We start from the raw sequence: 20,578 nt of genomic DNA, 5'->3' as shown, positions 1-20,578 counted from the left end.
AATGGAATAGTTTAGGTTAGATGGGCTTCAGATTGGTTTCACAGGTCGGCGCAACATCGAGGGCCGAAGGGCCTGTACTGCGCTGTAATGTTCTATGTTCTATGTTCTAACACTACTAACTAAAACAAAGTTGCTGGAAAAGCCCAGCGGGTCTGGCAGCATCTGTGAAGGAAAAAACAGAGTTAACGTTTCGGGTCCGATGACCCTACTAACTCTTCAGCCTCTCACCAAACGTTGAATTCTTCTCCAGGACGGCGCTCCCGAACTGCATACGGCCATAATTTGGAGAGAGTTTTTGCGATAGTCTTCAGTGAATTAGCGAAGACAGGCTGCGACTTCGTACGCAGTGCCCTGAGGTTATAGGTGGCCATAGCAGCTGCCAGAATATTGTTGCAGCGTTAGATTAAAGACGGTAAAGTACAACACAGGATTTTTTGAGGACAGGGAGAGGGGAATAATATCCCCGCTTGCACAGTGTGTTTCGTGGCATTTAGCCTAACAAATGCATCCTCGGGAAAGGATGACCCAGTTAGAGGAAGGACCCTAAAGATGGCAGCGAGCAGGACTGATCTGGTAAGTTAGTATCTGGTGGTGGTGGGGGGAAGCTAATACCGAGGCAGTCGTGAGATGAGTCTGAGTTCCTGAGCAGCGGGTAGACAGTGCCCCTGTATACATTGTAATGTGTGGAAGCTCGTTGTTATAAAACAAGGACACAAAATGTCGATCTTTAATCCTGCAGAAAATCTGCCTGCTCGGCTGATTCCAACCAGTCAGTGAGATTGGGGCTGGCTCGGGCTGGGGAATGTCGTACCGCCCCTGTCCCGCTTGTATTCCGTGAAGAGCGGGACGTGGCATATTCACGGGAATCTGTCGCCCGGTTCCGGTCACTATTCATCCCATTGAGCCGAACAAATACAGATTGCCGTTCTTGAGTAGTGTTAATTGTTATATGTAAAATATGACAATTCATTAATCATATGGAGAATTATGATGCTATGTTGAACTTGGATAAGACACTAGCTTGTTCAACTCTGGGAAGCCTATTTTAGGAAGTATGTGACGGCATTCTAGAGTACAGAAGAAATTTCTTCGAAGGGTTCTAGGAATAAATGGTGATGATAAATCAGTGACGGTTGGACGGTTTTTCTTGAGAACCTGACAGGAGATTTCAAAATACAATTAAAAATCATCAGTGTGTCCCGATAGAGTGGATAGGGAGAAACTTTCTGATCATAAAAAGGGTCGAGAACAAGAGGACACATAGTGAAATTAATTGGCAAGAGAACCAAACGAGATGTGAGAACTTTTCCACGAAGTTGTCGGCATCTCTTATGCACTTCTTGACAGTGAGGGTGGAGGCGGGTTCAGTTGCAAAAGGGAGACGGTTATTTGAAAAGGGAGAATGTGTAGGGCTACCGGAAGAAGGTGGGAGAGTGGCACCAGATGAATTTTTCATCTGTGGAGCTTGTAGCCGGACCCAAATGGTTGTCTCCTACAACAGTTTCATGATTCGGAATTGTCCATACTGTGATAAACTGCAGATTTTTGTTTCTGTCTATCAACTTGACAGTAATTACATTGGAACGTAAATCTGTTTTGCTCAATTTATAGTAACACATTTAAAGAGGGCCGTTACCTTTATACTGTTGGTAATGTGGAAATGTACCTTTCTTTTTAAAGTTGCAGACTAACAAGTACGTTTACAAAGTTTAGACATTTTCAGATTTCCAACATTAGCTTTTGTTTTTATTATGGTAATGAGCCTTGTGTTGTTGACTCCAGAATTACAGAACACAGACTGGGAAGTATAGTACATTGTGCCTATAGATATTATTTATATGAATATCTAGAAGGCATTTGACAACGTCCTTCAATTAAAATTGAAGCTTTTTGAGGCTAAATATTGACCTGATTAAGAAATTGGTTGAGCAGGGGTGAGTGATAAGAGGGAGAATGGTCACAATGGCTTAGTGGTTAGCATTGCTATCTCACAGTGCCAGGGAGCCAGGTTTGATTCCTGCCTCGGGAGACTGTCTGCGTGGGTTTCCTCCAGATGCTCTGGTTTCCTCCCGTGGTCCAAAGATGTGCAGGTTAGGTGGATTGGCCATGCTAAATAGCCCTGTAGTATTCAGGGATGTGTAGGTTAAGTAGATTAGCCATGGGAAATGCAGGTTACAGGGATAGGGTAGGGGGGGGGTTGATCTGGCTGGGATGCTGTGAGGATCAGTGTGGACTCAATGGGCTGAATGGCCTGCTTCCACGCTGTAGTGATTCTATGATAATAGACAGGTATGTTAATTGGCAGGATGTAAGAAACAAATGTCTAGATTTGTTGTTGGTGAATAAAATCATTCAGTAGTGTGTAAGAGCAGTTCTGGCTATAAATTTAAAAGAAATGATGTCCAACAAGGATTTTTGTTTGGGCTTCAATTATTTGCAACACACAAGACAGCTCAGATGTTTGGATAGAAAGTCATGAATCCAAGTTGTCTAATGAAAGAAAGATAGTGGTAGTGTTAGCATTACAGATAAAGCATAAAATTACAGAGATTAAGTGAAAAACAAAACTATGATCAGTGGATTTCAATAGACACAGATGGGTGATCATTCACTTTGGACTGAAAAAGGGTTGATGAAAAACCAGAAATAGGATGGTGTAGGAGTTTTGAGGTTGCAGAGGTATACCTCATTAAAATCTTGTGAACAGGTCCAGGAAATAATGAGAAGAACAAAATATGCCCGGATAGAAATTATCCTTCAGACAGAGTTAGACTTTGCGTTAGGCCACATCGGGAGAACTGTGAGCATTTCTAGGCACCACTCTTTGGAATGGACAGCAGTTTAGGTTCAGCAGAATGACACCTGGACTCCAAGAATTAAATTATTAGGAGACATTTCCCACTGTAAATCTGCATTTGCCAAAATTTACAAGATCTAGGAGTGATTTGGTTGTGGCATTCAATATATTAAGAACAAATTGTACAGAAATTTGATTTGATTTATTATTGTCTCATGTAGCTAGGTACAGTGAAAAGTTTTGTTTTGCATCAGTACAGGCAGATCGTAACATACAAAGATGATTGAAATCAGCGAGGAATACAGAATTGCGGCTGCAAAGAAGGTGCATAAAAAGCAAGATCAACAATAGATTTGAAAATTGACAGACCTATTCAGAAGTCTAGTAACAGTAGGGAAGAAAATATTCTTGAACCTGTTAGTGCGTGTGTTTAAGTTTTAGAATCTTCTGCCTGATAGTAGAGGTTGGAAGAGATTATAACTAGAGTGGGAGGGGTCTTTGACGTGGCTGCCTTTCCGAGGCAGCAAGAAGCGTAAGTGGATGGAAGGTTGACTTGGGTGATGGACTGGGCTGTGTTCAAAACTCTCTGTAGTTTCTTAAAGTCCTGGGCAGAGCAGATGCTGAATCAAGCCATGATGCATCCAGACAGAATGCTTTCTATGGTGCATCTATAAAAGTTGGTGAGTGCCCTTATGGACATGTTGAATTTCCTGTCTATGATGGGAGCATTGTCTAAAATTTGGAGTCAGACCCTTCAGCAATGAAATTGGTAAACAATTCAAGATGCAAATGTTGTTAGAAGTATAGAAATTTCTTCTGTAAACAGCAACTGATACCAGATCAGTTGTTAACTTTAAATCTGAAGTATTCATTGAGCAAATGTATGCAGGGATAGGAAGCAAGTGCAGATAAATGAGTTAAGTCACATCTCAGCCATGATCTCATCAATAGCACAGTTTGAAGGATGAAGCAGTCCACTCCTGTTCCTAAGTTCAATGTCATGACAAAAATAGTCATATTGTTTGTATTTGTTTAAACAGACTCCTTAGACGAAGGATACACTCCACTTCCCAATATTGGTCCTCATGTTTCCGCTACACGCATATTATGTTCAATAGTTAGTAAAAAGGTTGGAATGTCAGAATGGAAAGGTGCTCTGCTCCAATGTGCACCAAGTACTGGAATACAATATAAAGTATGCTGTTTACACCCTGTCATGCTGACATTCTGGAATTATACAGCAGATGCTTTAATTACAATGAAAAGTGTGGGAAAGAGTGTAAACAGAAAAGTAAATAAACCATTACTGCACAGTTTAGTGTTTGTGGTGCTCTGTGGGTAGTACACGTGCTTCAGAGTTGAAATGCCAGCAAAAGGATCCTTTCCTTTGTGAGTATTTTTCTCAGACTGAAATTAATTTTTGTTTTAGAGGAGCCAATTTATCCAGGCTTTCTTGAGTTAACAAAGAGCGAGTTATTCTAAATGTGTGAAGACCTAGTAATGTAACATATTCACACAGATTTGAAATATATTTTTAAAAAAAATCAGTTTCTGGCTGCTAGCCAGTGAGAGAAAGTCTTTGATAACAAGGTGTAGAGCTGGATGAACACAGCAGGCCAAGCAGCATCAGAGGAGCAGGAAGGCTGACGTTTCGGGCCTAGACCCTTCTTCAGAAATGGGGGAGGGGAAGGGGGTACTGAAATAAAGAGGGAGAGAGGGGGAGGCGGATAAAAGCTGGATAGAGGAGAAGATAGGTGGAGAGGAGACAGACAGGTCAAAGAGGCGGGGATGGAGCCAGTAAGGGTGAGTGTAGGTGGGGAGTTAGGGAGGACGGACAGGTCAAGGGGGCGGGATGAGGTTAGTAGGTAGGAATGGGGGTGGGGCTTGAGGTGGGAGGAGGGGATAGGTGGGAGGAAGGACAGGTTAGGGAGGCAGGGACGAGCTGGGCTGGTTTTAGGATGCGGTAGTGGGAGGGGAGATTTTGAAGCTTGTGAAGTCCACATTGATACCATTGGGCTGCAGGGTTCCCAAGCGGAATGAGTTGCTGTTCCTGCAACGTTCGGGTAGCATCGTTGTGGCACTACAGGAGGCCCAGGATAGACATGTTGTCTGAGGAATGGGAGGGGGAGTTGAAATGGTTCGCGACTGGGAGGTGCAGTGGTTTAGTGCGAACCGAGCGTAGGTGTTCTGCAAAGCGGTCCCCAAGCCTCTGCTTGGTTTCCCGATGTGGAAGAGGCCACAACGGGAACAGCGGATGCAGTATACCACATTAGCAGATGTGCAAGTGAACATCTGCTTGATGTGGAAAGTCTTCTTGGGGCCTGGGATGGAGGTGAGGGGGGAGGTGTAGGGGCAGGTGTAGCACTTCCCGCGGTTGCAGGGAAAAGTGCCGGGTGTGGTGGGGCTGGAGGGGAGTGTGGAGCGGACAAGGGAGTCACGGAGAGAGTGGTCCCTCCGGAAAGCAGATAAGGGTGGGGAGGGAAAAATGCCTTTGGTGGTGGGGTCGGATTACAGGTGGCGGAAGTGTCGGAGGATGATGCGTTGGATCTGGAGGTTGGTGGGGTGGTACGTGAGGATGAGGGGGATTCTGTTTTGGTTGTTATTGCGGGGAGGGAGTTGTAGGAAATGCGGTAGCTGTGGGGCTACCTAGAATACACCTCCTCCCACCCACCTTCCTGCAAAAATGCCATCCCCTATTCCCAATTCCTTCGCCTCCGCTGCATCTGCTCCCAGGATGAGGCATTCCACTCCCGTACATCTCAGATGTCCTCGTTTTTCAAGGACCGCAACTCCCCCCTGCAGTGGTCGAGAACGCCTTCGACCGTGTCTCCCGCATTTCCCGCAACTCATCCCTCACACCACCTCCCCGCAATAACAACCAAAACAGAATCCCCCTCATCCTCACGTACTACCCCACCAACCTCCGGATCCAACGCATCATCCTCCGACACTTCCGCCACCTGTAATCCGACCCCACCACCAAAGGCATTTTTCCCTCCCCACCCTTATCTGCTTTCCGGAGGGACCACTCTCTCCGTGACTCCCTTGTCCGCTCCACACTCCCCTCCAGCCCCACCACACCCGGCACTTTTCCCTGCAACCGCGGGAAGTGCTACACCTGCCCCTACACCTCCCCCCTCACCTCCATCCCAGGCCCCAAGAAGACTTTCCACATCAAGCAGATGTTCACTTGCACATCTGCTAATGTGGTATACTGCATCCGCTGTTCCCGTTGTGGCCTCTTCCACATCGGGAAACCAAGCAGAGGCTTGGGGACCGCTTTGCAGAACACCTACGCTCGGTTCGCACTAAACCACTGCACCTCCCAGTCGCGAACCATTTCAACTCCCCCTCCCATTCCTCAGACAACATGTCTATCCTGGGCCTCCTGTAGTGCCACAACGAAGCTACCCGAAGGTTGCAGGAAGAGCAACTCATATTCCGCTTGGGAACCCTGCAGCCCAATGGTATCAATGTGGACTTCACAAGCTTCAAAATCTCCCCTCCCCCTATCGCATCCCAAAACCAGCCCAGCTCGTCCCTGGCTCCCTAACCTGTCCTTTCTCCCATCTAAAGCCCCACCCCCATCTCCTACCTACTAACCTCATCCCACCCCCTTGACCTGTCTGTCCTCCCTGGACTGACCCATCTCCTCCCTAACTCCCCACCTACACTCACCTTTACTGGCTCCATCCCCGTCTCTTTGACCTGTCCATCTCCTCTCCACCTATCTTCTCCTTTATCCATCTTCTATCGGCCTCCCCCTCTCTCCCTATTTATTTCAGAACCCCCTTCCCCTCCCCCATTTCTGAAGAAGGGTCTAGGCCCGAAACGTCAGCCTTCCTGCTCCTCTGATGCTGCTTGGCCTGCTGTGTTCATCCAGCTCTACAACTTGTTATTCTCAGATTCTCCAGCATCTGCAGTTCCTACTATCTCAGAGAAAGTGTTTACTTGTAACACAAGGGTAACTGGAGGATCGTTATTTTGCTGTAATCTTCACAGTTTACTAATATTCAAATCAATGCTGGTATTCATAACAGGATTCAATCCCTCTCCCTTCAAGAGAGTTGAAACTGGCTTTTTAACTCCTGCTCTTGTGCATTCTTCAAAATGAAAAACACAAATATCTGCAGTTTGGGACATTATTCGCCAGGACGGATGTTGTCAATTCCCTGTTACCTTTGTAGGCACAAGAGATCACAGTCCAGTCAGTTTGAAGTTTACTTTATAACTTTAGGTATTATTTACTATTAGACCCACAGAAATTTTGCCAGCCAAAATTCACACTTGCAGGTTCTTTTTTTTTAATCTTATTTTGTTTTGACTTTTGTATTCAGTTCCTCTTATGATAAATGATAAAATTCTATTAGCTATTCTAATTATTTGTTGTACCTGTGCCCAGATTCCTTTGCATCATCTGGAATCTCACCATTTAGATAATATGCTTCTTTTTTATTCCTGACAAAATGGACAATTTCACACATTCCTACATTATAATCTAATTATGCCATCTTTGTTCACTCACTTAACCAACCTCTGTAACCTCTTGGTGTCCTCTTCACAACTTACATGAAGGGACAGAAGACTTGGTTTCCAGAAAGATAGTTAGGAAAGTAAGTCATTTTTATAAATCGTAAACAGTTGTGGCCCTAGCACTGATCCCCGTGGCACAGCACTCATTGCATCTTGCCAACCTGAAGAAGACCATTTAGACAAACCACTAAGAGAGATAGTAGGACCATACCACCAAGATACTTTTATTTTCTGCAGTAATCTCTCATGTGGCACCTTATCAAATGTCCTCTGAAAAGCTAAGTACAGTACATAGACTGGTTTCATTCTAGCCACAACATGTGGTACCCCCTCAAAGAACTGAACAGAACCCTTCGCAAAACCATGTTGACTTAGCCGGATTACCTTAAAAATACCCAAGTGCCTGCTGTAAATCTTTTAGTAATGATTTCTAACATTTTCCCTCTGCCAGATGTTAAGCAAACTGGCCTGAAGTTTTCTGATTTCTGTCTCATTCCCTTTTTGAATAAAGGGATTACCTTTGTTGTCTTCCAAAGGAATGAGAACGTCCCCAAATCATGGGAGCTTTGGAAAATCAAGACCATCAACTATCTCACCAGCCACATCTTTTAAGACCCTAGAAGCCTAGAATGAAGTTCATCAGCACCTGGACACTTGTCAGCCCGCTCAGTATCACTTCTCCATTAATTGTGATTTTACCATGTTTCTTCCTTCCATTGCCTAATGTATTGCTACCTCTGTGATGTTACTTGTATCATCTATAATGCAGATGGAACCAAAAGACTTGTTCAATTCTTTTGGCATTGGATTTTTCTAGGATTAATTCTGCAGTCTGACTTTTGATGGGGTCAGTATTTACTTTTTTTAAATTTAAAAGAAGAAAGAAATAATAAAGTCCACTCCTTTCTTCCTCAAAATGTCTGTGAAATTCAGCCGAATGATGGTTGCCGTTGCTGTTGCCATTACCTACGGAATCATCACTAGGAGATCATTAATTCACTAAATCGTTGCCCAATTCCAGGTCCAGTATACCATGCTTAATGTTTTAACGATGATCTGTAGCTCAGGTTGTGGTTGGAGTTATTGATTGGTTCACTGAGCTGACTAGTTTTTGTGCAAACATTTTGTCTCCCTTCTAGGTGACATCTTCAGTGCTGTCTGTCATGGTGGACAGTCTTATTTCTGGTTTTGTACCATAGTGCTATGTAGATGGGATCTACTTCAACATGTTTGTTTATCACACCGGTGGTTGAAAACCAAGTCTACAGGAATTCTTGTGCTTGTCTTTGTTTTGCTTGTCCTGGTACTGTAACTTTATCCCGGTTAGACTGATGTCCTTCTATGTTGGAGTGTATTGAAACGAGGGAGAGTTGCTGTTCTAAGGGACTACGTTGAAAAGAATTTATGAATTCTTTATCTATACTTCCCTTGGCCTTTTGACTTTACCAATTGATATGTAGATTAAAATTTCACTCAGTTATCACCATACCTTTCTGACAAGGTCTTATTATTATTTCCATTACAATGTGTGGTTTTAGTGGTTATTGTAGGGAGTCCTAAAGCTGAGATGATTGACCTCCAATAACTACAAACATTTTTTGTGCCAGTTATGACTCCGACCAATCCTCCTGATTCCCACTGTCTCTAGTTTTGCCAGGGCTCCATGATTGTACATTTGGTCAAACGCAGGTTTGATGTCAATAGCAGTCACTCTCACATCAGCTCTGGAATTCAGCTCTTTCGTCCATGTTGGAACCAAGGCTTCAATGAAGTCAGCAGTCAAGTGGCCCTTGCAAAAGCCAAACTGTGCATCAGTGAGCAGAGTATTGCTAAGTAATGCTGCTTTATGGCACTGCTGATGACCCCTTCTATCACTTTACTAATGATTGGGAGTAGACGGGGGGGCGGGGGTTGGTGTGGGCCAGGCTTGATTAATCCTACCTTTTCAGTACAGTCGTATCTGTACTGGAACAGCTTGGCTAGGGGAGCAGCAAACTCTGGAGCACAAGCCTTCAGTACTATTGCGGGATGTTATCCTGGCCCAAAGTCTTTGCATTATTCCATGCCTCCAACTATTTCTTGATATCTTGTGGAGTGAATCAAGTTGGTTAAAGACTACTGTCTGAGAGGCTGGGGATCTCTTGGAACTTCTGGCTGAAGATCATTGACAAAGTCAGAAGTCACACAACACCAGGATATAGTCCAATAGGTTTATTTGAAATTACAAGCTTTCAGAGTGCTCCTCCTTCCTCTGAAGGCTTGTGATTTCAAATTAACCTGTTGAAGACAAGCTGCTGTCATGTGACTTCTGACTTTGACCACCCCTGTCCAACACCAGCACTTGACGTCATGAAGATTGTTGCAAATGCTTCAACTTTATCTTTTGCACGGATATGCTGGGTTCACTCATTGTAAGATGTAGGAACAGAAATAGGCCATTCAGCTCATCAGGGCTGCTGTGGTATGTAGGGAGATCATTTCCGATCTGTTTATCTGCAACTCTACTTTCCTGCTTTATCCCCACAACCCTTAATTTCCTTACTTATGAATCTTGAATATATTTAACGACCATCCTTGAGAATGGGGATGGGGTGGCACAGTGATTAGCACTGTTGCCTTATCATTGCCAGGAACCTGGTTCAATTCTAGCTTTGGGCGACTATCTGTGCGGAGCATGTACATTCCCCCCCTGTATGCATGGGTTTCCTCTGGATGCTGTGAACCATGGGAGAAAATCAAAGATGTGCAACATGCAAAAAAAGCCAAAAAAAGTTATACCTGTAGCATGCAGATTAGATTAGGTTAACCATGTAAAAATCTCATGCAGGGTTACAGAGATGAGATGGGGTGGGATGCTGTTCAAAGGGTCAGTCTGGATTCGATGGGCCAAATGGTCTATTTATGCACTGTATGGATTCTATCATTTAGATTTCCCAATCAGGATACATTGTGCTTTTGTCACCCTCAGTACTTCTTCCAAATGTTCAACATGGAGGAGTACTGATTCATCAGCTGAGGGAGAGTGGTACGTGGTAATAAGCAGGATGTTTCCTCACCCATGTTTGACCCGATGCCATTAAGATTCATGGTGTCTGGAGTCAAAGTTGAAGACTCGAGGGGAACTCCCTTGTGACCATAAACCACAGTGCCACCACCTCTGCTGAGTCTGTACTGCTGGTGGTACAGGTCATATCCAGGGGTAGTGATTGTAGTATCTGGGACATAATCATACACACAGAATCATACCTTACAGACAAGGTCAGATTTTTGCTTGACTAGTCTGTTAGACAGCTGTCCCAATTTTGGACTAGCCCATCATGGAGGCAGTAAGGAGGACTTTGCACATCCAACAAGACTGATAAATTGATGCTGCATGGTTTCATTCCTTTTCTGAGACTTCTTAGCAGTTCGATAAAACTGAATTCTTTCCTGTCTCCAAATCAAGAACATATCGTCATATTGTGTGGCATTACCACTACACTGAATGGGATAGATTTCAAAGAGATTTAATAACTCACGACTGGACATCCATGAGACACCACGGAACATCAACAACAGTAGACTCGAACACAGTTTGCAAACTCATGACACTGCATATCCCTCAAAGACATTTATGTAACAACTGATTTTATGGTAGTCAATAATGGTTTCATGACCAGTTATACTTTTAATTCCAGGTTCTTCTGAATTCAAATTCCACCATCTGCTGTGAATTGAAACCTAGCTCCTCAATGTATTGATTGTCTAGCAACAATAACTCTACACCATATTATAATTGCAAGACATTTTATGTGCAATATACACATTAATTTAGTAAAACAAAGAATTTGAGAGGCTGGAATTTTGAAACATAAACAAAAAGTGCTGGCACAATTCAGCAGGTCTGGCAGCATCTGTAGCAAGAGAAAGAGTTAACATGGAGTCCAATGGCTCTTCATGAAAGCAGCTGGGAAAGGGTGTTATTTTTTCTCGTTGGGTTGGGGCAGGAGTGGGAAGGTGAAAAGAGTGATAGTAGGGGAAGGAGTTAATTGAATACGTGGAGACCGTGCACACAGAGTGAGTGAGGGGGAAGAGGGAAAGAGAGAGAAGCAAATAGAAGGATTGCTAATGGTAAGGTGGGAGGTAGATAAATGCTAGATAAAGTGCTGACAAGATTTGTGAAAGTTAGTGTTGACTCCTGTAAGGTACAGTTTCAGAACATAAACATCCTTCTCCACGATGCATTTTGGAGGATCAAATTTAGGTGTGAATTATACTGTTAATGGCAGAATGCTTAGGAAAGTTAACATACAGACGGATCTGGGTGTGCAGGTCTACAGTTTCCCAAAAGTGGCAAACACAGGTGGCCAAAAAGTGATTAAGAAGGCATATGGCATGCTTGCCTTAAAATTGGCCAGGGCATGGAGTTGGCAAACCACGTTGCAGCTATATAAAACCCTTGTTAGGCCGCATTTGGAGTATTGTGTGCAGTTTTGGTCGCCACATTACCAGAAGGACGTGGAAGCTTCAGAAAGAGTGCAAAGAAGGCTCACCAGGAAGTTGCCCGGTTAAAGACACTGGCTATGAGGAAAGGTTAAAAAGACTAGGATTGTTTTTACTGGAAAGACGGCGGCTGAGGAGAGACCTGACAGAGGTCTACAAAATTATGAGAGGCGTAGATAGGGTGGATAGTCAGAGGCTTTTTTCCAGGGTTGAAGTTTCAATTTCAAGGGGGGCACAGGTTCGAGGTGAGAGGGCAAAAGTTTAAGGGGGATGTGCAAAGAAAATTTTTCATGCAGAAAGTGGTAGGATCCTGGAATGCACTACCAAAGGAGGCAGTGGAAGTGGGCATGTTGACGATATTTAAGAGGCATGTGGATGGTTACATGGATAGGGAGGGAATAGAGGGATATGGATCTAATAAGGGCAAGAAGTTTATTTTTTAGTTGAGTTAGGGATGATGATCGACACAGGTCTGGATGGCAGGAGGGCCTGTTCCTGTGCCGTGTTTCTCTTTTGTTCTTTTTCTTCCTTGTTCATTATCCATCCCTATTTCATATGAAGATTTCTCGTTACCATCTTACTCAGCACTTATCTCCCTCTGGGTTTATCAGCAGCAATCCCTTTGTTCACCTCTCCTTTCTGTTTTGCATCATGTCGTTTATTTTATTCACTCTTTACCCTACCGCTCCTTGTCATCAAAAAAAAATTGGGACATGCTTTCCTAGATGATTTTAGTTCAGACAAAGGGTCACTGGACTTGAAACATAAACTCAGTTTCTCTCTGTTCAAATGCTGCCAGACCTCCTGAGTTCCGCCAGCACTTTGTTTTTGTTACACATTAACTTAAACTGCACTCACTTTCTCTTTGTAAAGCACAAACTCAATTCTCATAACGAGATGAAATGAGACTTCATATTGTCTACCCGACCCCAATCACAAAGCCTATCTGCTGACTGCAAAATTGACTTTTAAAGCAGCCCATTTGTTTTGGCAATCAGATCGCCCAACTAGAGCCTGGTCCAATTTGTTTCCATAACATGGAATCTATTGTACCACTCACTATCCTTGGAAGGTATACTGTATCTTTCAGTTGTATTAAATCAACAACCATTCATGAATTAAAGTACGTGGAATAACTTATCTAGCCAAAAACAATTGTTACTTCTGGTAGAGACTGGAAATATTTCACAGCCTGATTTGCTACTAAGCTTGAACTTTTAAGCAACAATGATAAAGTATTTCTTGGGTGCAATACAACTGAAGTAATCCTGTTTGCAGACCAGCTGGTAATGTAATTTCTCCCTACATTGCATAAAAAAAAGTTAGCATGATTCATCCTATTCCTGCTTATTTTAAACATCTCACATTTTTGTTTTAAACAATAAGTCATACCTGTGATGCAGGTTTAATATGGAGATTGTCGACTCTGTACACTTTTCACTATACTCGGGTGCATGTCACGATAAAATCTAAAATAGTTTTTCATTCACAGTCGTGTTGAAGAATTGTATGTCACAAGATGTCTGCAGTGTGAACCTTCCCTTTGCAATATGGAGAGAACTTAAAAATGTTGTTTGTTGAAACATCTTGAACTTGTTTGTTCATTGCTGTTTAAAGCATTTAACTGAAATCTTGATTAGTACAGCTAACACCGTGAATCTTCATCACGGAATACATTCCAAATCTTATGGGCCATCTAATCACTTGGCTTTGAATAAAATATTAATTATGAGCTATGCATAATGAGCTCCTCTAGTGTAATCTGACAGGAATATTTGCTGGAGAAGAATGCTATGACTGTTGTGTGACACGTTAGAAATATTTAACGTGAATGTATAAATGTATAATGCAAATACAGGGCGGAATACTGGTACTACTATCAAATCACGAACATTTGAAGGAGGCTGTAAATGACTGTGATTAAAAATTTAGTACTTTTTTGATGGATACATGTTGTATGTCATTGAGGTAATCAATCACATTATCGAACATTTAGATTAGTCTTAATTGGCATATTTCATTCCAGATGACGGCCTAGTGATGTTATCATTAAACTCTTAATCCAGAGACCCACGTAATGATCTGGGGACCTGGGTTCAAATCCCATCATGGCAGATGGTGGGTTGAGTTCACTGAAAAATCTGGAATTAAGAGTTTAATGACGACGATGAAACCATTTGACAATCGCCAGAAAAATCCATCTGGTTCACTAATGCTCTTTTGGGAAGTAAACAGCCATCCTTACATGATCTGACTTACACGTGATGCCAGAGCCATAACAATGTGGTTGACTCTTAACTGTCTTCTTGGAATGGAAATAAATGTGGGTCTGGCTAGTAATGCTCACAGCCTTTGAATGAATAAAACAAAAATATGAATAATTATATAAGCATTTTTTAAATAATAATAGCACGTTAGCTGTGCAGTAAAACAAATTAAGATCAAGCACTTATTTTAATGAGGTTGTAGATTGCTCGCCAAGCCGGTGTGTTTGATTGCAGACGTTTCATCACCCTGCTAGATAACCTCGTCAGTGCACCTCCGGTGAAGCTTTGGTGTCCTGTCCTGCTTGTTATTTATATGTCTTGGTTGGCATCATTTCTGGTTCTGTTTTTCAGTGAATTGTATATTGGGTCCAGTTCATTGTTGATGCAGTTCTGGTTGGAATGCCAGGCTTCCAGGAATTCTTTGGCATGTCTCTGTTTGGCTTGTGCTATTATGGATGTGTTGTCCCAGTCAAATTTGTGTCCTTCTTTGTCCATGTGTATTGAGACCAGTGAGAATTGGTCATGTCTTTTGGTGGCTAATTGGTGTTACTGTATCCTTATTGCCAGTTTTTTCCCCCCCAGTTTGGCCTATGTAATGTTTCTCAATCCATGCATGGTATTTTGTACATTATGTTAGTTTTATTTGTTGTGGGTATGGGATCCTTTACATTCATCAGTAGCAGTCGAAAGGTGGTTGTTGGTTTGTAGGCTACCCTGATACCAAGGGGTCTGACTAGTCTTGTTGTCATCTCTGATATGTCTCTGTACGGTAGGGTGACTAGTGTGATTGGCTGTGTTGAGTCTTCTTGTTGTGGTCTGTTGCAGAGGTAACAGCAGATTGTGCTTTTTGGGTATCCATTCCTTCTAAAAACTCCGTACAAGTGCTCCTGTTCTGCTTTGTGCATTTCTGGATTGCTGCAGTACGTTGTGGCTCGTTTTAATAACATCCTGATGCAACTTCGTTTGAGTGTTGGAGTGGTTGCTAAAAAAAAAAAAAACTGGAAAAACTGAGGATGCTGTAAATCAGGAACAAAAACAGAAGTTTCTGGAAAAGATCAGCATGTCTGGCAGCATCTGTGAAGAGAAGAAATCAGAGTTAACATTTCGGGTCTGGTGACCCTTCCTCAGAACTGGACCCGAAATGTTAACTCTGATTTCTTCTCTTCACAGATGCTGCCAGACATGCTGAGCTTTTCCAGAAACTTCTGTTTTTGTTCTAGATTTGCAGCATCCTCAGTTTTTCCAGTTGTTTTTTAAAAAAAAAAGGACACGAATTTGGCTGGGACAACACATCTGTAATAGCACAAGCCAGAGACATGCCAGGGAATTCCTGTAGGCCTGAAACATATTGAACTGGACCTGATACACAAACCACAAGGACAGAACCAAAAGTGATGCCAATCACCCCAGCAAATTGAGGCATGCAAATAACAAGCGGGACAGAACACCAGTGCTTCACCGGAGGCGCAGGCCCAACGACAATGTTACCAAGCAGGGTGACGAAACGTCCACCATCAAACACACAGGCTTGGCGAGCAAGTCTACAACCCCATCCACAATCTGAGTTACAATTCTTCTCAAAAACTTTAAACTGTTATTTTATTTCTTAATCTATTGCTGTTAATACAATTATACCAAGATAACCAAGCTAAATTTGAAAACTTTTCAGAACCATTTTTACCCAGCCTGTTGGTAAGTTTTGATATATGTGCTAAAGGATTTCTGCTTATCTGTAGTTACTTCTAAACTGAGCAAACAGAAGATATTCTGAAAGGCTGAAGTGGTTAGATCTCTCCAAGTCACCTGCACATCACAGTGAAAGATTAATTTCCTCTTTCCAGTACTATATCTCTTTTTGAAGAAGCCCCAGATCCTCTCTCAAGGAATTTAAAACAAAAATAGAATAAATACATGTCAGGTACAATCAACATTTGATACTTAGGTGGATTTTAAAATTTCCAACGCTTAGGACCAAGGTTTCTGTAGGGCTCAAAGTGACATACATATTTTCAACCCAGTTTCAGCCATGCATATAATAAATGTCATTCAAGGTTACCAAGCCAATCTTTGTAAATATGACAGACTCCCTACAGACCAAGACTTAAAAGGGAATGGAATACTCATTTTCACAGACTTCAACAATGTGTATAATCACTGATCTCACAATAAGAGAAATATATAGCGATGACGGAGAAAATTTGTCCTATTGTGTCTGTGCCAACGAATGAGACATTACCCAGCCTAATTCCACGTAGGAGCAGTTGATCTGTAGCCTTACAGGTTCATGCACTTAACTTGCAAATGCTGTTTCTTTTCAAATGCAATGAGCATTTACAATCATACAATGATTACCACACAGAAAGAGGTCATTTGACTTGTCATTTCTGTTAATTCTTGGAGAAATTTATCTAGTGCCATCTTCTCCTTCATAACCCTGCACACTTTCCTTTTCAGTTAATAATCCCATTCCCTCTTGAATGTATCAATTGAACCTGCCTCCATCACATTCTCAAGCAGTGCCCTCCAGATTGTCAGTACTTGCTAAGTTTTTCTTCACGTCACTGTTGGTTCTTCTTCAAATTGCTTTAAATCACTACCTGGTTCTTGACAATTTTGCTGTATTCTGTCCCTCATCATTTTCAGCACTTCTATCAGATCTCCTCTCAACATTCTTTAAGGAAAACCATCCCAATTGGACACAAAACTCCGGCTGAAGCTGAACCAGTGTTTTATACAGGTTTACCAGAATATCCCTGCTTTTCTGTTCCGTACTTATCCATTAGAACCTAGAAAAACCTGTCTGCTTTGTTAAACACTCTCAGAACACTTCAGTGATTTTTGCTTTTATGAACTCAGCTCCTCAAAACCCACACCTCCTTTAGGATTATGCCCTTTGTTTTATTTTGTCTCTGCATCTTCCTTAAATTGTCCAACGTCAGGCTCTGGACAGGAATGACTAAATCTGACTGCATCCCCATGTTCTTTCTACCAAAATGAATCATTTCTCACTTTCCTGCATCTGATCTAATCTGTCACCTGTCCCTTTTGAATTTTGACACTATCCTCCTGTCAGTTTACAACACATACAAATTTTATATCCTTACATATTTTGAGATTGTGCCCTGCACCTGGAGGTCTAAGTCATTACAGGAAGCAGGGGTTCTAACACTCACCTCTTGGGATCTTCACTGTAAACTTCCTCTGAAAACAGTTGGCACCCACTACTATTTCCTGTTGCTCAGCCAATTCTGTTCCTTATAAATCCATGAGCTGTAACTTTACCCAAGTCTATTGTGTGGGCTTTTAATCAAATCCTCTTAGAAGTCCAGGTACATCATATCACCAGCATTACCCACCTCAATCCTTTCTGTTGCCTCAAAAAATCTCAAACAGTTTAGTTCAACATGATTTGCCCATACCAGCTGGCTTTCCTTTGCTAAACCACATTTGCCTATATGACAACTTTGTCAAATTAGTATTTCTAGACATTCCCCATGATTGAGGTTAATTTTTTTTAAAAAGTGTATAAGTAACAATCTGTTGCTTGTTAGGCTAATATTGAATAACAAATGGTAAAATGTTGAGTGGGTATTAGAGACATATACAACAGTGATCGGAAAACTATTAGACAAAACTTCTAAGGGACAAAATTAATGTCCACTTGGAGAGACAAGGATAAATCAAGAATACTTGGCACGGCTTTGTAAGGGGGAGATAATGTCTCAAATTTGAATACCTTCATCGAGGCACCTTGAAAAAGTCAATGCAATTGATATGGTCTACATAGACTTAGTCATACAGCAGTAAACAGACCCTTTGGTACAACACGTTTGTGCCAACTAGATATCCCAATCTGAACTAGTCTCATTTGCCAGCATTTGGCCCATATCCCTCTAAACCCTGTTATTCATATACCCATCCAGATGCTTTCTAAGTGTTGTAGTTGTACCCATCTCTCTTTTGGTAGCTCATTCCATACACACCATCCTCTCCATGAAAATGACCCTTTTTAAATCTTTTCCCCTCTCATCTTAAAATTATGCCCTCTAGTTTTGGACTCTCCCATCCTAAGAAAGAAACCTTGACTATTCACCCTATTGGGCGGCACAGTGGCTCAGTGGTTAGCTACGTCACAGGGGCAGGGACTTGGTTCAATTCCACCCTCGGCCAACTGTCTGTGCAAACTCCACACATTCTCCCTGTGTCTGCGTGGGTTTCCCCCCACAGTCCAAAGATGTGCGGGGTAGGTGAATTGGCCATGCTAAATTGCCCATAGTCTCCAGAGATGTTTAGGTTAGGTGGGTTAGACATGGGGAAATGAAGAGGTAGGGGAATGAGTCAGGGTGGGATGCTCTTCGGAGGGGCGGTGTGGACTTGTTGGGTCAAATGACCTGTTTCCACACTGTAAAGATTCTATGATTCTATGCACCTCATGATTTTATTTATCTCTGTAAAAGGTCACCCCTCACCTCCAGGGGAAAATAGCCACAGCATATTCAGCCTGTCCTCATAACTCAAACCCTCCGGTCCTGGCAACATCTTTGTAAATTTTTTCAGCACCCTCAAGTTTAACTTCTTTCCTGTAGGCAGGCAACCAGAATCATATGCAGTATTCACAAAGTAGCCTCACCAATGTCTTGTACAGCCACAACATGATATTGCAACTCCTATACTTAGGTGTTCTGACCAGCGAAGACAAGTGTCCCAAATGCCGACTTCATCACCCTGGCTACCTATGATTCCCCTTTCAGGGAGCTATGCACCTGTATCTCTAGGTCTGTTTGGCAAGAGTACAGGGCCCTACCATTAACTATACAAGTCTTGCCCCGATTTGCCTTATAAAAATGCAACACATCAAATTAATCTGAATTAAACTCCATCTGCCATTTCTCAGCCCATTAGCCCACCTGATCAAGGTCCCTTGTACTCAACCTTCTTCACTGTCCGCTACACCACTTATTTTGGTGTCATCTGCAAACTTACTAATCGTGCCTCTTATATTCACATCCAAGTCATTTTTATAAATGACAAAAAGCAATGGACCCAACACGAATTATTATGGCACACTGCTGGTTATAGGCCTCCAGTCCAAAAAGCAACCCTCTAATCTTTTAAACCAAAGATTCCAAAATTCAAACGCACACCACCACCTCCCCACCCCCACCCCCGACAACACCCCCATCAGACACTCTTAGGACAGGGATGGTAGTGGGGTTAAGACTAAAGCTCATCCTACCCTTAAAACAGAAAAGTAAAATCTCTAAAAAGGTCAGAAGGAAAGGTTCTTCTACCCATTACAAATGAAAATAAAGTTCCCCTTACACCGATCCCATCAAGCTATTCAGGGACAGGGAAAACACGGGGTTAAAATAAAAGCCCCTTGCGTCTTTCATGGGGTCCAAAGTTGATACAAAGGGAAAATAATAGAGCCCTCTTCCTGGGGCACCAAACCAAAAACAAACGAAAACAAAATCAAACAAACAATAAAATTAACTAAATCAGAAAATCGTTATCCAGGCTGAAGGTGCACTCCTTCCCCTCCAGCGCCCACCGGCCGCAAAAGGCCTCCACCATACCAGTGAGCACCATGCGCACTCACTCTAGGGACGCCCAAGCGCAGATGTAACCACGAAAAAGAGGAGCAGACAGAAATGCCGAGTCTGTCCTTGGCCCACTGCGTGGACCTGTTAACGGCCACCTTGGCCAGGCCCAGGAGCAAAACCACGAGAATGCTTATAGTCTCGTCAGCCCCTTCCCACACTGGGTGCCTGTAGATCAGGAGTGTAGGGATGAAGTGCAACCAAAATTTTAACAGCAGCCCCTACAAAAAACTAAAAAAAGGAGCTGCAACTGGATGCACTTAACATAAATATGAAACACCGTCCAGTATCCAGTAAGTTTGTTTACTCGCCGGTTGCACAGGACTAATGCGTGCAGCAGCACCTTCCACCCTAGATCCCTGATGTAAGATGGGAAGACCCCCTTGTAGAGACCCCTCCACTTGGTATCCCCAGTGCTGGAGGGCAGAATCTGTGTCCAGGTTTTGGGTGAAGGCGCAGCAGTGGAGAATGTGTAGCATCAGCCCGTACGGATAGCACCTCCGCGTTGTCCGAAAGGGCACCAGGAGGATAACACTGAGATGGCTTAGATTGCGGAGCACTATTACGTTGGGAAGGGTTTGTGATGCGGAGCTGATGTCAAATTCTGGACGGATAGGGGTCAGTTTGTCCAAAAGCCCATCGCATGCCTGAGCTATCTTGAGAGCAAGTGAGGTGCCGCAGTAGAGTGCCTTGTCTACCAGGCTCTGGATGGCTCAGGTTGTGAATTGTGCCGGCGTCGTCCAGCCTGCTCCTCCGCCATTCCGCGTGTCCCCAACTCCGGTCAGCTCTGCTTTCCGAGCTCTGTCCTCCCTCGGCCAGCATAAGCCACATTCTAGAAGGAACGAAAGCGACCACTCCCATCAGGGGAGTGCTCCAGCGTGAGCGGATCCAAATAGAAG

General features: G+C 43.0%; 1 protein-coding gene across 1 annotated transcript in view; it reads left to right on the top strand.

The window, feature by feature from the left end:
- Positions 1-295: 295 nt before the first annotated feature.
- The window catches only part of uggt2 (UDP-glucose glycoprotein glucosyltransferase 2), a 298,559-nt gene continuing 278,276 nt past the window's right edge, over positions 296-20,578 (top strand). Inside the window, exon 1 of the mRNA XM_048597609.1 lies at positions 296-573. Coding sequence (XP_048453566.1) covers positions 550-573 — 24 coding nt within the window. The 5' untranslated portion in view covers positions 296-549. The remainder of the gene's footprint in view (positions 574-20,578) is intronic.

Source organism: Rhincodon typus, chromosome 6, assembly GCF_021869965.1.
Source record: "Rhincodon typus isolate 14 chromosome 6, sRhiTyp1.1, whole genome shotgun sequence".
Lineage (NCBI taxonomy): Eukaryota > Metazoa > Chordata > Chondrichthyes > Orectolobiformes > Rhincodontidae > Rhincodon > Rhincodon typus.
Note: the sequence above shows the minus strand (reverse complement) of the source record. Positions and strands in the feature narration are given on the sequence as shown.